The 26,365-nt window shown below is 40.9% G+C and overlaps 1 protein-coding gene across 2 annotated transcripts in view; it reads right to left on the minus strand.

Moving 5' to 3' along the window:
* Positions 1-26,365, minus strand: part of JARID2 (jumonji and AT-rich interaction domain containing 2) — a 311,197-nt gene that overhangs the window by 162,165 nt on the left and 122,667 nt on the right. For both annotated transcript variants that reach the window (XM_090039250.1, XM_090039249.1), the window contains exon 2: positions 16,092-16,227. In XM_090039250.1, the coding sequence (XP_089895376.1) occupies positions 16,092-16,227 (136 nt within the window). The remainder of the gene's footprint in view (positions 1-16,091; positions 16,228-26,365) is intronic.

A 26,365-nucleotide genomic window follows, 5' to 3' on the forward strand; every position in this document is an offset into this window, starting at 1 on the left:
AAAATGTAGGCCTTGCTTGCCTTAATAACATCTAGGAAACAGATTCTCATGGTTACCTAACATGTTCAGCTCACTATGACCACACTGTGGAAGCCATTGTATAGGCAGGACTCCAAGAGTTTCTAGTATCTGGACCACCATCCATGCTATGTCTGTATGTTATTTCCCAAAATTCTCTAACATATACAGTATTTAAACAAATCCAAGATAACTTTGAATTTAAGATGATCTCCCCCACCAAAAAAAGTGATTCCACACATGGAAAATTTATAAATTTGTTATAATTTTCCATGTATAGAATCAAAATTATCAGAGGGTCGTCTTAAAGTCACCTCTGCCACCAATGCAGTGGGAAAACCAATGACAGGACAGCAAGTAGCCCCCACTACTTGGCCCCCCTGCAACCTGCCCACTCCCCAGTGGGTCCTGTGCCCTTCTTGCCTGACAGGAGACCTGCCTGACAGTAGGCAAAGTGGGCAGGCAGCAGATCTAGTTCTCTAGTTCTGACTCTGCCCCTGGCCTGGGGCCAGAGATGGAGACCCAGCAGCCACCTGCACCCCACCTCCACTGTATTTGAATCCAAGACAAGGACTCCCCTCTCCTCCCCCCAAATAGGGAAAATAACCTCATCTTGGATTCAAGTAAACATGGTACATAGAAGATGATAGCTATATCGATGCAAAACAAGATACAATAACTCTGTTGTTTAATACCTCAAGCGGAAAGCTCCTGAATTGACTAACTGCATGAGACTCTGTTTACCTTCTTCAGTAGGAGAGAAGGCTGCAAAGCAACAAAAAAGGGGTGGGGAAATGATATCTCATTTCAGTAATTTTTTAACTGCATTTCTCAAATAGAAAAGATGGTTGAAAGGAAAGTGACAGAATGGAACATTTTCAGAGCAGATGCAGTGCTGGGCTGAAGAAGTAATGTACCTACTTTTAATATCTAATTCTAGTAGAGTACACAATTCTGTTTTCAGTTAATATAGAGTCAGAAATAGTGTGGTTTATGATATTCATATCTAGAAAGGGATACATGATTCCATCAATGCATTATACACAGTGGTGGTACCAAAACCTGTCAGTTTTACCTAAAACCCCAGTAAAATAATTAGAGCTTGGAGACCTATAAAAACTAGAAACAATGACTTGATACTCCTGTTTTTCCAATTATTTAAGTTGGTCTAATTAAAGATATCAGATTCACCCAAAGAACCTTGTCTAATTGATACTCCTAAACATTTAACCCTTGGGGGTTTTCAAAACCCAGCTAGACAAAGCCTTGGCTGGGATGACCTAGTTGGGGATGGTCCAACCCCCCCTGCACCAGGTAGGAAAGACAATTGGGGTCAGGTGACCCCAGCAAGCTGACCATTCAGTCTCCTCTTCAAGATTTCCAGGGTAGGCAATTGCACCACCTCTGGAGGGAGTTTATTCCATAGTCTGGACATAAAAGTATGAAGGCAAATGTAGTGTATAAAAACAAAGAATCAAATGCGCCTTTGATATCAACAATGGGGTGAAAGAGAGGCGTGTCCTAGCTCCCATGCTTTTTAACATTTACTTTTCATTCCTGCTTCATCTATTCAAGAAAGGCACTGATGGCATTATCTTTAAACCAGACTAGGTGTAGACTTGTCCAACACTGCAAGGTTTAGAATGAAAGCCGAAGTGAAAGAACTAGTTCTGAGAAATTTCTTGTTTGCAAATGACGTGGCCTTAGTTGCCCACAGTGAAATCTTACCTGCAAAATCTCTTGGGCAGATTTTCTGAATCAAGCAAGAGCTTCAGCCTGGCAATTAGGTCTCAAGAAAAGTGATTATGTATCGGGGGTAAAAGAACCTGACATCACTCTGGAGGCTAAATCTCTTGGTGTCACTGACAGTTTTTGCTACTTGGGTTGTACAGTCAGCAGGAATCTTGACCTCTAGTATTAACTAGCCTGTTTTTTGTGTCATCTTGAAGTTTTGCTATCTCACCCCTCATCATCTTTTCTAAAATCAACACGAATAACACCATAGGCTCTAGTGAGAGAACTGCAGACTTGGAAGTTCAGACTCAGCATTTAGACTGTATAAAATTCAACAGTAAGCTCTTTTAGTTTCAACATGTCCCAAGAGGGCTTTAGTTTACTATTCTCCCCTAAAAGAATAATATTGGGGGTTTTTTTTAAAAGATGCAATGTACAGTAGAGTCAGTTTCCTGTTTACTACCCATCTATGTCTCACACAATGCTAAATCAGAATTCAAAGTTAAAACCCACCCTTTATCAAAACAAAAGTCTACCTTGCACCCAATTAGTAAAACTTCTTCCTGTCTTAACACAGGAGACAGACAAAGTTGAGGTAAACTCTCTTGTCTAGTCTATCTAGCAGTTCAAGAGGGCTTGAGACCCTCTATATAGAAATTCAGCTGGCAGTCATTCCTAGCCAGAAAGATTCAGTGTTATCCAGATATCCAATAATGGCAAGGACAGCAGGAACTATAGAACTGAAATTTGCAGGCAATGCCCTAAATTTTCCCTATTCATCTATGGATTATCTAACATGAGGGAAATACAAAGGTGATATAAATAAACAACGACGTCTTTGTTATACCCAAGCCAAAGGGTCGCTTATGTTTAATTAATCTAAAAAATGAGTGTCTAACACAGGACAGAACTTCAGTTCAGCGTTCTGCATGGTTAAGTTCCTATTAAGAAACCTTGTTTTAGGACATTAGAGGCAGATCTCTTATATCAGTTACTTGGAGATAAAGAATTCTGTGTGGTAGGCAATGCTTCCATCACTGGTCCATTTCTACTTACATCAGCAGGAGTACTTCAGCAGGCGCATGTTATGTTTTGGACAGCAGCTGACCTTCAAAACCTTATACACCAACTTGTTTGGTTTGCTTTCCAGGATGGCAAAAAGTGAACTTTTATCAAGCATTCATTGAATTATGAACATATCTAGATTATGCTAAAAGGAAGAATGTATTAGATTACAGTTCTTCCTTTGATTAACAAGCTATGAGGATCACATTTTAAATGGGGAAAGATACTAGGTTATGTAAACACAGGGAATATGCATTTAAATCTAAAGTTGCAATTCGCCATGCCAGTTCACCTACCCTCACAACAGACTGGCCACTTCAACTGTCAAAGGTCATTTCTGACCAAAGCTAAAAACGGCATTTGGGATTTCTCTCTTCAGAGCTCTAAGGCTTGCGAACTAAGCTCTCTCTAAAGCAAACCTGGTCCCTCTCAACAGAATCGATTCAGTTGCATAAAAGTCAGTCTTCAACTGATACTTGAGAAGATATAAAGAAGAAGTGGCAACATATTTCAATCCTGGCTTATTCTCTGGATATCAGAAAAGCAGTAAAAAGTACAAACAGCATCAGAAAAGTAGAAGTTTTCTTCCTGTACTTCCCATACTACCCTGAAAAACCATTGTTAAAACCAACTGGCACGATTCTTATTTTTGGAGAAGTACCATGCTGCCAGGCCCCCAACCAGAAGACTGAGCTCAACTTTAGACTTTGCTTTTACTGTTTCTAAAGAGAACATTCTATACAGAAGATTGGGAAACCAAACTAAAGGGATAAATATTGCACACAAATATGCACTTTTTTTCTAAACCATGTTTTAGGCTTTGTTCAACCTCCACACCCAGTACAGGCAGGATACAAAAATGCTGGGCTGCTTAGCAACCACAACAAATAGCAGTAGTTTTAATAATTAGCCAAGAACATTGTAGAGGTCTCCCTATTTACAAAATCCAGAAGACACCATTGTCTGACTCCAAAGTGCTCTAGGAAAAAATCTGCTTTTGAGGGGACCTTCATAGAATCATAGAAGTGGGGTCGGAAAGGACATTGTAGATCTTCAAGTCCGACCCCCTGCCTGGGCAGGAGGAAAAAAACTGGGCTGAAATGATCCCAGTCAGGTAGGCATCAAGCCTCCTCTTAAAGACCCCAAGGGTAGGAGCCAGCACCACTACCCTTGGAAGTTGGTTCCAGATCCTAGCTGCCCTGACAGTGACGTAGTTCTTATGGATGTCTAATGTAAACCTACTCTCCAACAACTTGTGGCCGTTATTCCTTGTTATCCCAGGGGGCGCTAGGGGAAACAAGGTCTCTCCCAAACCCTTCTGGTCCCCCCTAGTGAGTTTATAGACCGTCACCAGGTCCCCCCTCAGCCTTCTCTTGTGAAGGCTGAACAGGTTCAGGTCCCGCAGTCTCTCATTGCAGGGTCTGCCCTGTTGTCCCTGGATCATGCGGGTGGCCCTCCTCTGGACCCTCTCCATGTTGCCCGCATCCCTCCTGAAGTGGGGTGCACAGAACTGGACACAGTACTCCAGCTGTGGCCTGACCAGTGCCACATGGAGGGGGAGGATCACCTCCTTGGCCCTACTTGAGAAGCATCAGTGGATGCACGACAAGGTCCGGTTAGCCCTGCCAACCGTGACCTCGCATTGTCGGCCCATGTTCATCTTGGAGTCAACAATGAGTCCAAGATCCCTTTCTGCCTCCGTGCTCTCAAGAAGGGAGTTTCCCATCTTATAAGTGTGCTGCTGGTTACTACTGCCCAAGTGCAGCACCCTGAAGCGCAACCTGTTTTTGTTAGCCCACCCCTGTAACCTATCCAGGTCTTGCTGCAGTCTTTCCCTCTCTACTAGCATGTTCACCTCACCCCAAATTTTGGTATCAGCAAATTTTAAAAGGTTGCTTTTCACCCCATCGTCCAAATCGCTATTAAAGAAATTGAACAGCGCAGGCCCAAGGACCGAGCCCTGGGGGACTCTGCTGCCCACTTCAACACAGGTCGAATATGACCCGTCCACCACCGCCCTCTGAGTGCGACCCTTCAGCCAATCTGCAATCCATCTGACTGTGTAGGCATCAATGCCACAGTCGCCCAATTTTTTAATGAGGATGGGGTGGGAGATAGTGTCAAAAGGCCTTGCTGAAGTCCAGAAAGACTACATCCACAGCGACACCTGCATCCAAGGCTTTTGTGACCTGATCATAAAAGGCAATCAGGTTGGTCTGACATGATCTGCCCCTAATAAACCACGCTGGTTGCCCTTGAGCATCATCCCTGAGGCTGGCCCATCACAAATGTGCTCCATGATGATCTTCTCAAAGAGTTTTCCTAGGATTGAGGTAAGACTGACTGGGCCTATAGTTGCCCGGGTCCTCCCTCCTCCCTTTCTTAAAGACGGGGACCACATTGGTTATCTTCCAATCATCTGGGACCTGGCCCGAGTACCACAAGCACTTGTAAAGCCATGCCAAGGGCCCTGCAATAACCCCTGCTAGCTCCCTCAACACCCTGGGGTGGAGAGCATCTGGACCTGCTGATCTGAACATGTCGAGCCCCTCCAGAAGCTCTCTAACCCAGTCCTCCCCAACCTGAGGTCTGGAGGCGTTCCCCTCGAGTCCATCTTGCATCACGGTGGGGAAGTCCCGGTCCCTGCACAAGAAAACGGAGGTGAAGAATTGGTTAAAGAATTAACTGGACCAAGTCATGGTTTGAGTCATCTCTCTGATGTTTGTTTGTAAGATCTCAGGGGACAGACAGATACTGAATTTAAAAAAAAAAAATCATTAGATCAACTGCTGCTAAAGCCAATGATGGAAGAAAGCAAAGGAGTAAATGAAAGGGAGTGGGCAGTGTGGTCCTGGCTTCAGAGAAAGCATTAGGCAGAATGGATGATAGAGGTGAATCCTTGGGGAGAAAACTAGCACCTGTCTGATGGGGAAGCCAAGAGCTAAAAGCTAACTGATAACAGAGGGTCAGATGCAGAGGGTCTGAGTTTGCCAGCTCTTTCCTCTGTTGGATTCTAAAAGAAATGTTCCAGCTGAGCTCCTTTCACTCCTTTCAGCTTCTCCACCCCCAGCATCCCACCACACATACTGCAGCACATAGCCTAAATAAAGAAAATAAGATGAATCCTATCAAAGATGCATAGTCTTCAAAACAGATGCAGAACAAAGCACAGGAAATTCCGAGCAAATTCAAAAAAAGAGAGAAAAAGAAAAAAAAGCCTTGCATGTTCAGTAGCTTATCTAGAATGAGCTTGCCACTTAGTGGACAGGTCTTGACATCACACAATCCTAAATGTAGCTGAAACTTTTGCCAGTAATCTTGCCTGTGCCACAAGAGAATTGATAATCATGCAAATTCAACTGCTCTTAACTTGGGAGATGGCCACTTCAGGTACAATTTGACACAATGGCAAAGGGGGACTTTACACTGTCATGCCACTTCTATATCCTATTGGGTGCTTACATGAAGGCCTCTGCAACGCTACGATTCAAACAACGTTCACCGATACTAAAATTCATTTAAAATGGGGCAAGAGAGAGGAACTTATTAAGAATGACCAGAATGATACCCTGATCAACTCATCCTGGAAGCAAACTCCTCCTTTGTCTCCAATACTGGATCCCAGCTAGCCATAATAAAGATAAAAATGATTAACTGTTAATATTGTACTGGAGTAGTTCGTGCCTACATGGTTAATCAAATGGCCTATATTTTGTTCATTTCCAAGGGCTTAAAAACTTGGCTATAAAATAAATGTTTTAAAACATGGATTGGGTCACAACTGCGATTCAGCAGTAGGAATTTATGGTAGTATTAAGACTGTTTTCATGTCACATAAAAGATTCACAACCTGTGCTGATTGGCAACCTGGTTACTAAAAAAGGCCCAATCATAAGGACACAGGTAGTGCAGGGTACTTCAAGGTCAGGAAAAAGGTATCTTGGCAGTTGTGTCAGGAAATTTACAGTAGTACTCACTGTGTTCCTTTGTGGTTATAGCCATCTGTCACTAAACTTTACTTTTTAAAGCCACTTTACTGCCTGCGTTGACATGAGAAGGTTTTATAGCATACATGACATCTGCACTGATTAAACACAGCTTAATGGATTTAAAAACATTCTGTTGGGTCAACAACAAAACTAGTTTCACAGTTTTAGAAGGTAAAACATTTCTAAAATGCCCCCTTTATTGAGGAAACAAAAAAAGCGATAGGGGCTAAGAATAAAAACACTAATCTAAGAGCTCTGGAGGTTGAAAAAATGTTTTTCCTCCCTGAACTTTTTGGAAATATTCCAAAAAGTATAGTTTACAACACTAGTAAAAAAAACAGAGGGAAAAAACAACCCTAAAATGAAAAAGTTTACTCATGGGTAAGCACAGATGATTGTGTATGCATATGGTTTCACAAAATACATTTCCCTTTGTACTTGACGGGACAAAATGAAATTCCCTGTGGTTTACATAAAGTCCTTCCTAAAACAATAATCAAACAAGCAGAGGTATATTTGGACTGAAAGACATCTGTCTCTAAACTGACACTGTTTTTACTTTTGTTATTTTGCTGTTTTCTATTTTGCATATTTCCATGCCCATCCTACTGACTCATCTGTTATGTCCCTTGCTGTTTGTTATGCAACATAAACCCCAGGGTATTCAATGAACAGATTCCCCCTTATCTATAAGGTGAGGAACTTGTTGAATGGTCAGTGTGATATCAGCAGTACTATCATTGGGATAGAGTACCGTACTGCAACTACACACAATTTACTCACGTTTACTCTAGCTTTTAATCCTTTTGCCTGCTCCTGAAGATTTTAACAAAAATTAGTAACAAGCAGTAATAAACCTGCGCTTATCAGATATTTGGTGTGTATGTTTGGGCTTATTCAGTCTACAAAAGAGAAGACTGAAGTGGGGATTTAGTAGCAACCTTCAACTACCTGATTGGTGGTTACATGGAAGATGGAGCTCAACTGTTCTCAGTGGTGGCAGACGGCAGAGCAAGGAGCAATGGTCTCAAGTTGCAGCAAGGGAAGCTTAGGTTGGATATAAGGAAAAACTCTCACTAGGAGGGTAGTAAAGCACCCAGAGAGACTGTGGACTCTCCATCCTTGGAGGCTTTTAAAACCCAACTAGATAAAACCTTGGCTGGGATGATATAGTTGGGGATGGTCCTGATTTGAGCAGGCGGTTGGACTAGATGACCTCTTGAGGTGCTTTCCAACCCTCATTATCTATGACTCTACATTATCTAAGAACCCACAAGATACCCCTCCTCAAAACAGGGGTGTTGAACTCATCTGGCCGTGTGTGCCAGATGAGCATCCCTGAGAGAGTCTGGACTGGGACTGACCCTCTGAGGAGCAGCCGCAGTGCCAGGTCAGACACACAGCACACACCAGCCTCCAGGGCTGGAACAGAGCATATGCTGCTTGTAGCACTTGGGCTGGACCTGGTTCTGTAGGCAGCACAGAGGATCAGTCTGGGACGTTGTATGCAGCCTAGACCCTCTGTGCACAAACAGTGCCAGATCCAGCCACATGCCACAGGCAGTGCACACCCTGTGCTGGCCCGAGGGTTGACGTGTGCTGCACAACTGGGTGCGCACTCCATGCAGCTCTGTGTGGTGACTCTGGATCTGGCAGGGTGCCACAGGGAGGTGCACCCTCTGCCAGTCCAGGCCTGTGCGCTGTATGCAGCATGCACCAGCCTGGAGGCTCACTGTGCATAGGGCCCCCAGAGCCAGCACAGGGTGCGTGGGCTAGACTCAGCACTGCATGCGACTCAAGGGGCCACATGTGGCACTTCGGTCTGACCCCCTGTGCTGGACCTCTTACATGCCTGCAGGAGGTCCAGCTCATGCTGTACACAGCGTGCCAGGCCTGGGCTGACACGGGCTTGGTCCAGCAACTGACAGGCCGTATCATATGGCTCCAGGGGCTGGATATGGCTCATGGGTCATGTGTTTGACTGCTTAATGCCTCTCATTCTCTTTTCTAGTTTTTGGAAGGAAGAGGACTTTCCTCACATCTGTCCAATAGACTATTCCCTTCTGTTGCTGCCTTCTTCTCCATATTGCTCCCATACTCTAAGGGCCTTTTTAGCATGGGACACTTAGCACGTCATTTATTTATCATTACCATAAGCATTTCATCATGTCGTATTAAGGGTTTGAATGTGTTCTGAGAAGCGGCATAGTAACATGCATGATGACCTCTTAGTGTAACATGCTGGGGTCAGCTTCAGCCACCACTGTCACTGAAGTCTGGACAAGCAGGGGCTAGAGACATCTCATGCTCTGTGCCCCAGACTAGAGCCAGAGCCAGAGTCATGAATGAAGCTAAGCAGCAGTGGTGGGGAGGGTGTAGAGGCAGTTGGGAAAGAGGGGGCAGCAGCTGCAGCCAAACTTGGTTCAGGCCAGGGCCACAGCCACAGCCCCCTGCCTTGTACTCAGATCCAAGATGAGGGCCTTTTCTTGCTGGAAGTTGAATGGGAGGGAAGCTCCCATCTTGTATTCAACTACATATGATACTTAATACAAACTTGAGATACTCCTCCCATGAGAAGTCCTAACTTTGCTGTGATACAATCACATTTAGCACAATACAACTACACTCTGCACTTCTTTTACTGTTTGAATGTGCAGATGCCCACTTTATAAATGCAGTTAACGTGTCCTAAATATAATGTCACAAGGCTGTAAAACAGACATTTTCAAATCTTTTCCTAGTATGAACCCCTGCCTACTAGACAGATGGCATATGGTCCCATTTCCAGGTCACTTAGAATCCCAAAGCGTTCCTGCATCAATCGTGTGCACAGAACAGTAGAACTATTAAAACATATATGGTATCTTTAGCTTCTTCTGCAGCTACAAACAAGAACCAGTCAGCAACAGCCAGACCACCACCAACTGCTCTGCATATTCCCCAACTTGTTGCAGTTTGGAGAGTACTGCTTCAGCCCACTTTCTGACTTTCAACATCCTCATGAAATCTCATCATCTACAGTCTGTATAAACCAGAAAAATATTCATTCCTATCTGTATGCCAAAGAAATGGGTGTTCTGCAGTCCAAGATGCAATGTCATATCAGGAAGAACCTAACAAATCTGATTATCTAGCAAACGTCTATTCTGTCAAGTATCTTCATATAGTGAGTTCAAAGTACATGAAATCTGGGTGTATCTAGATATAAAACTGGAGGGACTTCATGTGGTTCTAGCCAGAAAAGCTTCTCTATAAAAATGATTGAAAGAAGTAAATTAAATACAGAGATTGACAAAGACTATGATTTCTGACAGCACTGCAAGCTCTACCACATATATGAAAGGGTAGCTGTGCTCCTCCTGCTGCATACATCAGCTATAAAAAGATTCCATGGTCTGAATTTAGCTGGCAATTTTATTGCTATAGGAGACGGAACAAAATGCAGTTTGCTCGTCCCCAGGCTGCAGCATGTTGGTCTACATTGCTGACACTAGCGGAAAAAAACCAATGTTTTAGCCACTAAACTAGAGCAAAGATGACCCTGAATAATTTAATTTTGTTGTTTTCTGTTGTAGACAGGAAAGGATTTATTTCAAGATTTGACATCCAGTCCAATTAATTGTTACTGTTAGATGCAAACCAAAAGAACTGTTAAACAGGCTAATGACTAAAATTAATCAAAAGCATTTTTCTATTTATGAGTTGAGTGTCTCCCCACCACCCTGTTTGGCTTTCCAACCTTTTCTACAGTATTGTACTGAATGAGATTTCGTTTTAATACTACCAGTACTAGTGCTATTTTTCTACCCTTGGATTTTGGTTTTGTTTCCTTTCTCCTATATACAGTTTTTCATTTAATCCTCTCTATCCTTTTGCTTCAAATCCTCTATTTCTTATCTGCAAAATCTGCTACTTCCCACATCCTTACCCACCTTCATGACACAGCAATTGTCCTTCCAACCAACAAATGAGAACAGCATCTCCAAAACCCATCAGGAACTCTCCTTTGGTTAATGCTTTGTATTCCTTTTCTGATATTATACATCATTTTGTTTTTTGCGGACCTGGTCTCTTCTTGGCCTCTTCTCAGCAACTTTAACAAATGTATTATTATTAATTTTTGTCGTCTCAGACTGCACAGCTACCCTTGCCATTTACACATCATCTTTCTTACACTCTCCCATCCACAATTAACAGTAAAAGACTGCAGGCAGGTGAAGTTATTTTCAGAATTACTTTAACTATAAATAGACTTAGGGACAACAGCAGCTCTTCCTAGGAGGAGAGTGAAATGATTCAAAGTTATGAGTCATAAGATGACAGCAGTCTCTAACTTTTGGAAAAAATGAAGGGCAGGATTAATTTACAGAGAACATTTCCTCTAATTTCCTTAGAGCACTGACAGTGCTCATGCATCTTGCCACATATCCCGGCCAAGTGCTGCAGAGCTGGTCCACAGGCCAGGTACCATGCATGGGGTCAGTTCACGGGTCTGACCCAGCATGAGGTCAGCATTCTGGTGTGATTCTGTGCACCTATCCAACCCCATGTGTTAGTTCCATGGTGCACCAGAGCAATCTAGCATGCAGGACTCCGTCATCTGGCTTGTAGGGCTCCCTACAGGTCACCGCTCCTCTACAGTCAAATTTTCAGACAAATGGGGAAGCCAGGTTACATGGCCTTGCAGCCTGGATCTGGCCTACAGGCTGGAGATTGACCACTGAAAGCTGTAATGACAGCATCCTCTGAAAACAGTGGCATTGGACAGGAGTTGCCAAGAGCATTATATGGCCTGCAAGATCTTTGCAACTGTTCATGGATAACTCAGAAAGAAACTCTCTCAAACAATTAATGATTTGGAGAGAATGAAAATTTCTCAAATTTCTCAAATGAAATTTATAGTAAAAACAAAAAAAGGAAAAGAGATTTGGGAATTTTCAGTAGTACCCAATCCAGCTTCCTGAGAGCGCAAGAGAGCTGTTATTTAATCTTGAATGTGTGTGTGTGTGAGAGAAAGAGAGAGAGAGAGACTTTTGACTTGCTCTTTTGAAAATTTAGATAAAAAATACAAAGATTATGCAGAAGTCCTGCACAAATATAAGTGAGCTTCAAATTATTTAAAATAATGATTTGCATAGTCCCAATTCTGGCCTTGGCAAATTTAACAGGTATAGAGACAAGAAAAAAAATGAAATAATATTCCAAATTGATATGCTTACTTAACTGGTTACTGGCACTGGGTTATACTGAATTGTACCACTGCACTTTGGCACTTTGTTGCATTTTTAAATGCACTGACTGGGGTACCTGAAATATACGCACAAGAGGATATTCCTAGCATGCATCTAAATCTCACTAAACTGAAAGAAACTTCTCACAGCCCTAAGGTCCAGGGAAGACGAAATAAACAAAACAGAGCAGAATATCATATCTACTATATCAAGAAACACTTTAAAGCTTTAAAGAGAAAAATACCTGGAGATTAAGTCTTTGAACTCAACATCAACCAAAATCTTCTATCCTATACTTTAACATTCATAATTAATTAGATCATGTTTTTCACTAGTCCTAACCAATACAACACATTTAGAGATGGTTTCATTCATCATCCTTGTAGGACTAACCTAAGGCCATTGACAATACAATATACATCTGAATATTTCAAGGACTACTCTGTCATCTTTACAGGTTGGTATTTCTGATCATCTTGAACAAAAAATTATCTTTTGTACTTCTACTGTTTATGAACTGTAATGTAAAAGCAAGCTTCTATGAGCTACTCTTTTGAGGATAGTGAATTTACTTTTAAAACACAATGCAAGCAATAATCACATTCTTTATTGCTTTTTTTACAACCATATTTCACATTTAAAGCAACAAAAGGAAAAAAAACCATTTCCCATGGGAATTAGCTTTCCTCTTAGGAGAAGACTTCTGAAAATTGGTATACAGATTCCAAATCCCAGACTCTATTATGAAAATCTGATCACAAACGACAGGCAGTAACAAATCAAAATCACAATGCATGTCCTTTGGGTTTTTCAGTGTGCAACCGTGTTTCCACAAGCTGAATCAGACTATCCCATTTAGAGCTACAAAGGGTTTTCTGACAACTGACAGAAAAGTCTCCTTCTGATTTTATGTTCCCACACATTGGAAGTGTATTTATCAACCATAGACACACTGTAGCTGAAGGCTATCCTGTTGTTATCCTGTGCTCTGTGACTAACTTCCTGGTACAAGTGTTGGGAGAGGCCAACTGGGAGCCATGTTCTTCTTGACCTGCTGCTCCCAAACAAGGAAGAATTGGTAGGGAATATAGAAATGGATGGCAACTTGTGCAGCATCAACCATAAGATGACTGAATTCACAATCCTGAGAAAAAGAAGGAAAAAGTAAGGACTCTAGACTTCAGAAAAGCAGGCGTGACCAAACTCAGGGAATGGCAGGATCCCCTGGGAAGCCAATCTGAAGGGGAAAGGAGTCCAAGAAAGCTGGCTGTATTTTAAAGAAACCTTGCTGAGGGCACAGGAATAAACTATCCTGATGTGCAGGAAGACTAGCGAGTATGGCAGAAGACCAACTTGGCTTAGCAGAGAACTCTTCAGTGAGCTAACTCGCAAAAAGGAACCTCACAAGTGGAAACTTGGACAAATAATGAAGGAGGAGTGTAAGAATATTGCTCAGGCATGCAGGGATGAAATCAGGAAGGCCAAAGAGCAATTGGAGTTGCAGCTAGCAAAGGACGTGAAGGGTAACAAGGGTTTCTACAAGTATGTCAGCAACAAGAGGAAGATAAGGGAAGTGTGGGTCCCTTACTGAAAGGGGGAGGCAACCTAGTGACTGATGATGTGGAAAAAGCTGCCCAGCTCTTCTCAGCATCACTGCCCAGCTCCCAGTCTCCTTATGTCTGTAGGCCGCTGAAAAGTTCTCTCTACCTGTGACAACCTGAAGACACCATAGCAAGTTCAGCAGGGTTGTTAAAGGAGTTGTGCAACCCAGGATCTCTATTTCACAAAATTTAGTGTTACTCCTTGTTATATGTGCAAGATAAAATTTCAAATCTCGGAAACCTAAGGTTAGGGGCCTAAACAAAGGCCTTAGTTTTTCAGGCGTGTTGAGCACCACTGATGCCAAAATTTATACATCAGCTTTCTTCAACAAAATTGACAGGGGTTCAGTATCGATATAAAGGAAGCCACTTACATAACATCACATTTAGGCATTTTGCTCATTTCAAAATGGTGGCCACAGCTTACATAAAGCAGCAATGGATCCGTTCTGAAAGCTGTCATGACATGTAAATGTTCTTAAATCTCATTATTTGTCTTTCCCATGTCACACTACTATTAATCCTTTTCCCTTTCCTAAAAAAAACCTCATTTTTCAAAAGAAAGCCAGCCTATCTTCTAAACCAGCAGTTCTCAACCTTTTTTGTACCAGGACCCATTTGTAAACAGCGATGGCCAGTTCCAACCCAGTGCCCCTCACCGTCAGGTCCCAGCCCCTCAGTGTGGGGGACTTGGGGGGATGCCTCAAGCAGCCCCTTGCAGGCTGGAACTGGCTGCAAAGGAAAAAAGTCATGGTTTCCCACATTTTTCTCCTTTAAAGGAGAATCCATTTGCCACCCTTTCATACATTCTTGCAACCTACTTTTGGGTCATGACCCATAGGTTGAGAACCACTGTTCTAAATGACTGATTTAAAAAAAAAAAAAATGTTCAAAAGACAGTTGTCTTCCTGAAACGGAGCAGTACAGAGGCTGGAAGCTTAAGGAACCATTTCATGAATAGAAGGAATTAGAATGGATGCCATACAAGTTCAGGAAAAGCTTAGTCACCCACTTCTTGTGGGACAGCAGTTAGGGGGAAGTATGCTACTATAAAAACCTAAATTAGTGAAGCATGCTTCGAAGGCATGAGCCATGACATTGCTGGAATAAATATGTGGCATACTCCATGTCTGGTACCTGCACTGACACAGCATTCCCAGCCAACTTACTTTTCATCTAAGCTGCCTTTGGAGAAACCAGACACCATAAAAACCTCAGTCATCCTGTAACCTGGCATATCATCAAAGCTTACTAACATACAATTATTGTGCTTCATGCCTGTAGACTTTTTTCCTCTGACTAAAGAAAAGCCCCATAATGGAATGAGAAACTTTCCAAAAGAAATTGTGTTTGACAGACGATCAATGAAGCAGAGGTGTTGGAAAAAAAAACAGAAAGCCAAAGCTGGTTGCGTACTTCGCCGTGCTCATTACTGACTTGGTGCTAAGGCTGAAGTGTTCTTTCCCTTCAGATCATTTGGTATTATTAGTGAACTCAGAAGTCAAAAGTATTTCTTAATTGCATTGAAGAGGTCATTGCTGCTCCTGTGGTGCAATAACTTGGTCATACACAGTTTGTCTGCATTTAACCAGCTTTTTGCTTTGCTAGTAATATGTAAGCTTCTCAGTTAAAGAACAGTGAAATTTGACTCACCATGGCAAAAGCACAAGCTGCACAGAAATACGATAATGTAACAAGCAAACACCCAGCTGCTATTTTAATGTATTAGCAGAAGAGTGGCCAACCTGTGGCACAGGCAGCCTATGTGTGTGGCATGCAGCAGATTGGGGAGGGAGATGGGAACACAGTGACAGACAGGGGTGACAGCAAAAGGCAAAGTAGCAGGTTGGGCAGGGAGTACAGGGAAGGAAAGTAAAGCAACAGATCAGGCATGCCAAGGGAATCAGAGTGGCATTTGGGGAGGGTGAGGGCTAGTTTGCAGCACATACTAACACATGCTCATGCTGAGAAGAAGCTGCCAAAAACCTCTCAAAAAAAACTTGTCAGGTGAAAAGGAAAACACAAACTTGCCCAGAAACCTGAACTCTGCTAGCCATCATTTTCCAGATGCAATGAAACAAAATAAAGCTTTTTAAAAACCTGAATGAGTCCATACGAGCCACATCTTACACTTTCCCTTCAAGGCATCATGTCTTTCTTAACCAAAGACAGTCTGAAATTCTTCCTCAATTGCCCAAAAGGTTAAAAACTGTGCAGATTGAGAATACATTATTTCAAATCCCAAGGGCAGCAAGGCTCTCTCAGTACATAGTTCCCAATACATTTCTAACAGATACTTAAAATTCAGAGACAAACATGTCAGTATAGGTGAAGTGAACCTTTTAAATACTTCAAAAACAAATCCTGAACTGTACATTTGTCGGTCAGATTTTGAAAACCAAGCATAAAAATGAGAGAAAAACTCTTCCAGTGGTACCAAGGAAGAAACTTACCATTCACGGTTTTGAGACTGCCATTAATACCATCACCATGCTGCCTTTTCTGTGCGTTCTTGAACTCCTTTAGAGATAAATAAAGGACCTTTCGTACCACCCTCTCCTCTGACCACGGAATCCCATCACTGTCGTCCTAGAGAAGATGATAATGGAAAGGAAACATTAACTGTAAGGGTCTAAAAATTTAGAGCTAAAAAGATTATTTCTACCCAGAAAAAGAGATACTAAAGAATAAAATGCTGTGTTATAAAACACATATAATTTGCACACGAGAGGTACTAACACGTCACAGGTATGCAGCCGTTTTCTGCTAAATCAGACCATTAGTCCATTTCATCTATTATCCTGCTTCTGACAGGAACCACTATCAGGTACTAGAGAAGAAGTAAAATTTATTTTTTAAATCCCTATGATGAACTTTACCTTATGGAGACATTTATCACAGCTGGGAAACACTCTCAGAGACCATTAGGAGGGAAACCACACTGAATCTAGCTGCAGAGAAGTACTGAACAAATGCAGTGAAATCAGTCTCTCACACTGTCATTTTTGTGATACTGTCTCACGCCTCAGTATCTTTATATAGTGATGCAACATTGTCTGCTCTCTAGTTTAGCAGTCTTATCTTCACTGAAGCATGACAACACATTTGAAGACAATGAAGTTACTCATGATTTATCTCAGAATATAGCTAAGGGGATGTTGGCCCCCTTGGTATATTATTTTCAATTTTATTTTTAGGAGAAAAATACAGTATTGTAAAAGGCAATACCACACTATGTAATGTTTAGTAGCTGCTTCACCTAGGTATCCAATTCCCCACACATCATTTCCATAACAATTTTAAGCATTCAGGCAGGTAGAGGTAGAATATTGTGCAAAAATATTTACCTTCTTTCTTTAGAACCTTATTTTCTTGGGTTTTAACTTCCCTGTTGTGACACAGATTTTACAAGCATTACTTATGGCTTCTGACACTAGACTTCCTCAAAGTCTGCATCACTCCCGAGAGGGAAGATTACAATTTCTAGACAGTCCTTGTATAGGTAAGCAGAGCCCAGCGGACTGCCACACTTCACTGAGAAACGAAAACACCAATATCAGTGATCCACTCCAGAGGGCAATGGAGTTTATACAGTGAGAGAAGTGGCCGATAACATTCACTTAAAAAAAATAAACTTATTTCAGGGTGACCATTGATATCCCCTTGGCTATTCCAGTGAAATACTTGAGATTGAGACAGGTTGTTGACACTTGAATCATCACAAATGCTTTCTCCCACTTAACAGTAAATTATTTAAGATGGGGGGGAGAGGGAAAGAAAAAAAGAGAGAAAAAGAGGTCGAGAGAGGAAAGAGAGAGAGAGAGAGAGAAAGGGAGGAAAAAGAGGGAGAGGGAGAAGCAAAACAATGACTACAATGAGAATAGGTAGCATTCTTTCAGCAGGATGTTCAATGTACACTGGGGACATGCTACTTGACTACAAATACCACAAAACTAAGCCCAGAGAGCTATGGAGTGTAAGGAACTTCAAGCCAAGAAAGCAAACTCAAAACTAACAGCCTTAGTACAGGAAAAATTCTCTAGGCAAGAATGCTCAAGGGGAGCGCTATGCTCAGTTGGTTTAACAAAAGTAGTTTACTCAAACAGAACTTCAGTTTTCCACTTTTCTGCCGCCACAAATGCACCCCACAGATTTCTCTTCTCCCCTATTAGGCATGACCAGAACTGGAAAAGTTAGGGCAGCAATCAAGTTTGATTGCCCTGTTAATCAACTGAATTTTTTTTGCATAGAAGTCCACATTGAAAGCAAACTGCAAGTTGGGGTTATTTCTAATATAGACACTACTGCCCATAAACTTGGCTGTATTGGCTGGCTGTGTCCTAGCCTTTCACTCCATTATCAGCTAAAAAATGAATGATGATTTAATTAACAGCTTTCCTTAAAGTGACAAAGGAAATTTTTTTTGGGGGGGTGGAGGGGGCGCGCAGGGGAGAGAAGAGAAAAAGATGGACAAAGCCCTTGGCCATTTAATGCAGTTGTCTAACTTCATTCTGTTAACAAATAATAACTGAAATTGCTTGACCTCTTGTCTTGCTGTAATGTGTTTGCATTTGCATGCAATCTTATATAGATGGAGGGGCAAAGTAAAACCACACATTATGCTTTATTGGCACTTCAAATGTGGTCAGAGTACACAGCTTCTGAGCTGTGAAGCCACAGATACACATCCTTTAAACAAAAGGCAATAAAACTATATCACCCCATATTGTAACATGGTTTTACTTAAGCCATATAAGTTGATAATTATCAAGTTCTATTTATACTATATTCCTTGGACAACCCAAAGTCAAGATGCCTTTCATTCCTTAGAGCAAGCCAGGAAATTCCCTCTCTCCTTTTTCTAAGATGTACTGATCACACTGGCAACAAACACTACTAAGAAAAAAAATGCTCCCCCACCTTTCCATCAGTGGAAACAGACATTACATCTCGCAATGATCTGAAACTCGCTTGAAAGCAAGGATCTTTTGCTCATCCCAAATGCTTTAATAAAAAAAAAAATTAAAAAAAAACTCACACATTTAACAAATTTAGAGAAATCTTAAATCCACTTAACCACTACGTGGAAGTTGACTTCCACTAAGAAGACTGCAACAGCATTATTTTGTTGCAGTGGCATCAAACTGAAAACTGAAGTCAGGATTGATCTAAAGCATTCCTGCCATACACTGATCAGCCGGCATACTGCAGCTGAGTTAGTGACCTATGAAAGGTACAGTATCTTTTGGAACATCCTAGCTATCAACCTGATTCAAAAGGAAGTAAAAGAACAAATTAAGCAAGACTATTCCTGATCTATTTTATGCCATTTAAGAGATTTTACTTTAAAAAAAAAAAAATTAAATGATTTTAAAGGTCATGTATCAAAGGCCAAGTGCTGCTTTACCTAATCTGCATTTTAAATATGAAGAAATACTGGCTGCACATTTACTGTAAAATTGGGAGCAACAATCTCAAGCCAAAAGCCAGAACAGCTCTGTAATCCATTCTCTGACAAAGCCCTTCCACAGCTGTGAGGCTGTGTGTAATCGCTGCATCAGGGGAAATTACCTGATTAGCTGACCACTGCAGCACCAGGATAACATTTTGTAATACGGCCGTCTCATTTTTGTAACTGTAGAAGCAAAGGGACTCATACTGCTTTAACATTTACACCCCATTAGCAGAATTCTCAAATGAAATGCTTTTAAAAAGGAAGGCCTCTTCACACCCAAGCTTCCCGAGGCTGGTCAAAGTCCTGCCCGTTCTGTAATATGACTAGATAACAAAGCAGCTGCTCCACTTCAAAGATCACAACTTCTTCCATGCACTGTCATCCAAGTACAGTAAAATGAGGGTCCAAGCCACTGAGAGTGACCGTATTTTGTATATCTCCAGATGTTGCAGCATAATAAAATCCTCCACAAAAAATAAGCATCCAACATAAAAGCAAGCAAAATTAAAACGATGTGGATCCCAAGGGTTCTTTCAGCTCACAACTTGCAACTCTTGACACCTTTAATTATAATGGCATGGGTCAGAACTTTCCGTATTGTAATACTGTCTAAGGAAGAACTGCAGTATATCTCATTTTGCACTAACAGCCAAGGGTAGTAACTACTTCCATTTATAAAATAACATACATATATATTAAACTTTTTTTTTTTTTTTAATACCTTCTAGTGCAAGTTCTTTGACCTTTATCTATGACGTGGTTCCTGGGTGCATTAATAACTCTAAGTACCTGTGTGGGGAACAGAAATTTGGTGACCAAGGGCTCTTCAGTTTGGCAGGCAAAGTTATATATAACAAGACTCACTGGCTGGGGAGTTGAAGATAAATGAATTCAGAGCAGAACTTAGGAGCAAATTTTTTTTTAAATGAGGATAACTAATAACTGGAACAATTTACCAAGGGAAGTGGCAGAATCTCCATTACTGGCAAGTAATAAATAAATAAAATTATAATCAGGACAGGACAGTTTCTCTTTAAAAATATGCCCTTGTTAAAACAGGAATTTATTCCGGGAATGAACGACCCTTTTTAATTTAGGTCAGACAACATTCCCTTCTGGCACTACAATGAGGAGTTAATTTTGTTCATAATTAAAGTAAGAGGAGTGACAATTGAGGAAGTCTAGCACCTTAACTCTTGTCTATTTAAATTGCAATATTTTCTTTAATTTGTTAAGAAATAGTTCGATCCATAATTCTTATTTGCAATACAAATTTGCAGAACCTCAAACTGAGTACTTGGGCTTTAGCTATCAAATACTTACTAGTGAAAGATCATCAGTGAATACAATGGAGAGGGAAGAACAACCTTCTTCCAGTCTGGGTTTTGAACATGACCCTTTACCAAATATAAGGCAAGTATTAAGCCACTACAGAACTATTAGCTCAGCTAAGTAGAGCAAGAACAGCCTTGTTCCAAGATTAGTGGCTTTCAGGCTTCTTTGGTTGTACAACGTTGAACATGCTGTAACTCTCTCACAACCTTCTTCTGAAATACAATTTTAAAAATGAAAATCACTTTGTCTGTACCACCTTGCACCACACCAGGCATCTAGAGATTGCAGTTTGTTCACGTGAGTATACTTCATCCCTGAATAAACAAGACAAAGCCTATGCAACACTTAAGTCCAATTACATCCTCAAAATACAATGCAAGTGGTGTGTAGCTTTGTGCTGTCCTCCACATACGGGTGAACTTTACTCTCTACGAGCATATACTGTTGAATACTATTGCTTTAACAAGCAGTGCAGAAAGCCTAGATATCCATTACTTTGGTTTCTCTGTTCCTTCATCACCAGATATTATCATGTACTCTGCCCTGGCCTAGCCTTGTTTTAAGCAAACATAAGTCATAGTTCAGAAGGTAAAAAAGCAGCTGGAGCAAAGGAGAGCGCATGCAGTGCATAAAGCTATTTGTTTTACTTTATGTAAATACTTTAACAGCAGCGATGGTTTTATTTGAAATGTCAGGACTTTGTAAGGTACTATGATTATGACTCACTAGGTCTGGCCTATTTCCAAGGCTCTCTTTAGGTCTTTCCCAAGTAAGCACCTCCTGACCCCATTCTTTCTGACAGGAACAACTAAACCAATTAAAAAAACCCCACTGTTTTGAGTCACCAATTGGTAAAGTTTACTCTAGTACCTATTACCCTAAATGAATAAATACACTTTCATGGTTTTGGCAGCCCCAAGGCAACTATTGCCACAGATGTAAGGAGGTCATTTTGAAGCAATGGGAAAAACAAACCACAAGATTCTGCCTTTTCCTCAGGGATATTTTAAAGGGAGAACCGTTTAAAACACTGTTTTCATGATGACCAATTTTGGGATAACTTTTTTTTTTTTTTTTTTGCCTTTTGCCTCCTTTACTGTTTAAAGGAGAATTAGGCTCCAATAAATTATTTTTCCACTAGGGAGCTTAACTGATGTCTTTGTTTACTAACTAAAAAGACATTTGATAAATTTTGTCTCATTTTTGTATAACCTAGAATTTTAATAAAACAACCATTGGGGATACCTACACCTTGAAAGGAACCTACAGTCTAGTTAGAAAACTTCAACTGTGCTCTCAGCTCTGCTATGGCTTTTCTGGGCAATTTGGGGCAAATCGCTGTCACTTGGGTTTGCTCTTTGTACATCCATCAGTTTATGATGCTTACAAAGTTGTGAAACCTACATCATTAAATATTTGTAAGGAACTCTCAAGATCTTCATACAAAAGTGCAAAGTTTTACTATATAGTCTATGCATCTGTCTCTCCCATCACTTCAAGTTAGTAGTCATCTTCACTGGAGAAGTTCTATCGACTTTAATTTTTCTATTCGTTCCCCTTGTTTTTATTTAAAAAGGTCAGAGCCCAGTAAATATTTGAAAGTGATCACCCCAATCTACAAATCTTTCATGTAGTGGATAAACTTCTTCTTTCTGGCCCACTAACTCAACTTCACCTACTTCCAGGTGTGAGAGGTTAGTTTCATGCCTGCATCCAATGAACCATTGTCCATAGAAGATACTACCAGCAGAAGTTAGACTTACAGAACAAAAAAAAGCTTCCTATTATTCTATAAAATGGCTATTTCAAGTAACAAACAAACTAACAAACTACAGATCCTAGCAGGCATCATTCAGCTTAGACTTCTACAACACAAAATGTTGTATTATGTCAAACTACAGCTCCAGTCACTTTAGTGTTTTTGTTTTTTGGGGTTTTTTTTGGTTTGGTTTTTTTGTTTTGTTTTTAAACCTTGTATAGTTTTGTCTTTTAGCCTTCACCAAACTTATTCTCTGAACTAATAAAGTTCAGGCTTAACACATCTAAATTTAGGAAATTTGGTCATGTTTTTAAGAACTTAACTAATTGGGGGGTGGAGGGGGAGAGAATTCCTTAATTTTATAGGAGCATCAGCATTGGCTGTTTCTGGTAATTAGATAGTTAGCTGAAGATTTTTTTTCTTAATATTTCCTACCGAATTTCCATTAAGAATGTCAGATATGCTGCAGATTTTGGTTGGTAGGTTTAGGGTTAAATTTGGAGAAGACCCTCGTCCATGACCGACAGAGAAAGGGGAGGGGGGCAGAGTGGAAACCCTTCTTTTCAGTCTACCTCAAGGCTAGGGACAGACATTCAAAAAGCCTGAGCCTGAATCAGTTCAATCTTTGCAGGTTAGTCTAACCTGGCTAGGCTGAATCAGTTCGTAACTGCCCAGACATCCCAGAAATGTAGGCACATGCCTCCAGTGGCTTCCGCTAGAAGACAGGGAGCACTAGAACAGCCCTTCTTTCCCTTCCATTGCTGAGCTGAGGGGGTTCTGGCCAGGCCAGCAGGACACTGATTAGGGAAGGGTCCAGCTCAGCAGGGAATTGATAACACAGTGTTTATCACCCCTAACTCAGCGTTTATCGGGCCCTTAAGAAAACAGAGGGACATTACCAACTACCTGTTCGTTGATTCTGCCTTTGTCCTGTCTGCTATAGCACAGACTGTAGCCAGCATATGGTCTGCTGGCTAATGCTGAGAGGTACTTGTGTAAGGCAGAACGGATGGGGGAATAATCCCTGCTCAGCAGGGACTGGGGAGGGGAGGGGGAAGGGAGCAGGGCGAAACTAGGCAGATGCCTGGAGTCTCTGCTGGAGCTCCAGCCAGGGTGAAGAGGGGAGGGGCCAGCTCTACTCTGGAGCAGCGAGCCCCGCCCAGGGAGTTTGGTTTAACTTAAACCAGTAAGGGGTCTGGGACAGACATTGCATAAACTCATCTGAGCTAAATCATTTATATCTGATGCTACATTCAACCAGGTTTAACTAAAACTGAGTTCAGCCATTTTCAAACTGGTTTATGTATACTGAACATCTGTTCTGTTACACGTTTAAACTAGTTTCTGACCGCTTAAGTCAGTTTGTGTGTAATGACTGTCCCTAGCCCTAGTGTCTATGAGGAGGAAGTACATCTTCCCCTCTGCCCTACTGTTCCCATTTCATTTCTCAGCCCTTCCAAACCTGAAAGGTCAGCAAATTAAAATAAATACTCTACCTTCTGCTGCATCTGAAGCATACCTTTCTTTTGGAGAGGGAGAGGTCAAATAACAGATGCATGGATGAATGGAAGCTGAAACTCCCTATGTTTTTGTGAAACAAAAGGCCATTAGGCAAAGTTGAATTTAATCAGCTTCAGTGTGTGCACATAAAAATATTTTCAGCACAGGAGAGTAATATTTGAAAACTGTTTTCCAAATCCAAGTGACTAGAGATTTTGGGCACCTGCCCTGAAACAAGAGAAAGACCATGCATTTAAAATGGTGCTGCATACGTGTGTGTACATGCCTGTAAGATATATAAATAAATAATAATTTGAAAAAAAAACAACAAAAAAAACCACAACTTACAGGCATGTACAAACACACACACACACACACGTATGCAACGCCATTTAAAAAAAATATATCAAAAAAGAAGTGACTGATGATATCTATATACAGATCTCTCTTTCTCTCTCATGAGACACTAAAATAAAAAGTGCATCTCAACACAGGCATGCAAGGTTCTTTAAGTAGATGCGATATATTTTATTAGACCAAATAAATAGTTGGAAAAAAGTTCTTTGCAAGCTTTTGGGCACAAACACCCTTTATCACGATTATGTGTTAACATTGCTCAAGTCTCCCTATGCCTGACTAAAGGTTTCTGTGCCTGGAAGCTTGCAAAGAACTTTTTCCCAACTATTCAGCTGGTCTAAAAAAGATATCCTATCTACCCAAAGAACTTTGCCTGCCTATGTCCAGCTACAACCAACAACAGCATCTTAACACAGGTATCCAGGAACTGAAGCATGCAAAACTGTTAGTCAGATTTTAAAATCCTGGCTTTACAATGTTAAATATCCATTCAATATTGGCTGCAGGGGTAACACCTCCTCTTGTATAAGTTCATAGTCCTCAGCAATGTTTTGCACTTCTAAAAGTCATACTCAATATGAAAATAGTGAAAGCATGCAATGTATCGACAGTTTCCGTTGCTGGTTTGCCAAGATAAACATTTGAAGAAACACTAAACCCAAATAATAAACGCAGACTGAATTTAGTGTTGGTGTTTCCTCATCTACCAAATTAGAAAAGAGCTTTACGTTTATTTGTGTCTCATCTCCCAACAGTTGCTCTGGTGCCCCAAGTACCTTAACCTACAGTTACATCTAGCTGATCCAGAAATAAAAGAGATTAAGGCTCAACATACACAAAAACACATCTCCAAAGACTTAATGGCTGTTCTGGGGGTGGAAAGGGATCAAAAGGAAAAATATATATAGCAAGAGGGACTATCCAAATCCCACCCCTCAGCCTTCAAAGTCGGTATAACTCCTTGTATTCACATAGCAAAATACAGTGTACTCCATTTAAGTGCATAGCCTTGGGACTGCAAAACACCCTGGCCCTTACCCAAACCTCATGTGACATTTACAGCAATTTTACTACTGAATCCACAATCCAAAAACTGCCTAGCTCCCCAAGCTTGTTTTCAAGCCTTCTAATAGTCTGTCTTGGGGCAGATACTAGAAGTCTTGAAAATACAGGGTTTCATCATTTTCAAGTATTCTAACAGCAACCCTTTGATAGCTGCTTCCCCATCACTGTATCTGGTATAGTTAAATGAGGTACAATTAGTTAGAATGTAGAGAGTCACAGTTACTATGTTAGATGCTTTTTTATTTATTTATTTATTTTTTTAACTACGTAAGCACTAGGCAGCATGTTTAGATGGACACTGTGCTACACAGGCAAGTGAATTCAGCAGTTATGTAGTATACATTTAAAATCAGTACGCTGTCATTACTTCATATATTTAAGTCTGATATCGTATTTTAAAAAAACAAAAAAAAAGGAAAAAATAAATAAATCAACATTTACTTCAATCTAGAATGACCTAAATATGAAGCAGCTGTATAATGAACATAAAGTGCAAGTGATTCATTTCTAAGAAAGAGACACCATGCCTCCATATTTCATTGATGTCATAAAATTAGGTACATTTATTCTAACAGTACAATCTTTATCTATAAGCTATTCCTTGAAGCCAATTTACATCTGACCAAAATGCTTCTTTACAATTTCTTATCAGAATTTCACTCGTATGGCAGCTGGCTTTAAATAAGCAAAATCCCTTAACATGCAAGTGTGATGGTCACTTTAATTGCACAAAGTAGGCACACACACATGTGCATGCCCAGGGTACTGACAGAAAACAATTAATTTAAACAGTGTTTCCTTTTAGGCTGAAGACCTATTCCTGTCCACAAGAAACTGATGGAAGTAGGTTCCGACACAGCAAGTTTTACTTCTATGGAACGCCATGAAATAACGTGTACTTATCTTTGATTACAGCCTATTAAAAGACTACAGCTGAAATTGGATTAGGAACTTCTGCTGAAAAACGATTTATTGCATAACACAGCTCTGACAGCCTGAATCTTTGGCCACCAACTGAGCCTTTCTCAAAAGCTGCTGGGCAGCTGCCAAGTTAGCTCTTTGGAGTCTGGGCATGTCAGACATCCGAGACAGTAGCCAAGGCAGCCACATGTACTGTGACATCCAGAGCCCTACACATTCATGGTTAAATGGTACAGTCAAGGAACAGAGAAGAGAGAGCCGTTAAACACAGAGGTAAAACCTCCTCCAGCTGTTGATCCAGCAATTTTGATTACACTGCAGAAGACCAAGAACCA

Source organism: Crocodylus siamensis, chromosome 3 (genome assembly GCF_052110815.1).
Source record: "Crocodylus siamensis isolate JL-2025a chromosome 3, ASM5211081v1, whole genome shotgun sequence".
Taxonomy (NCBI): Eukaryota; Metazoa; Chordata; order Crocodylia; family Crocodylidae; genus Crocodylus; species Crocodylus siamensis.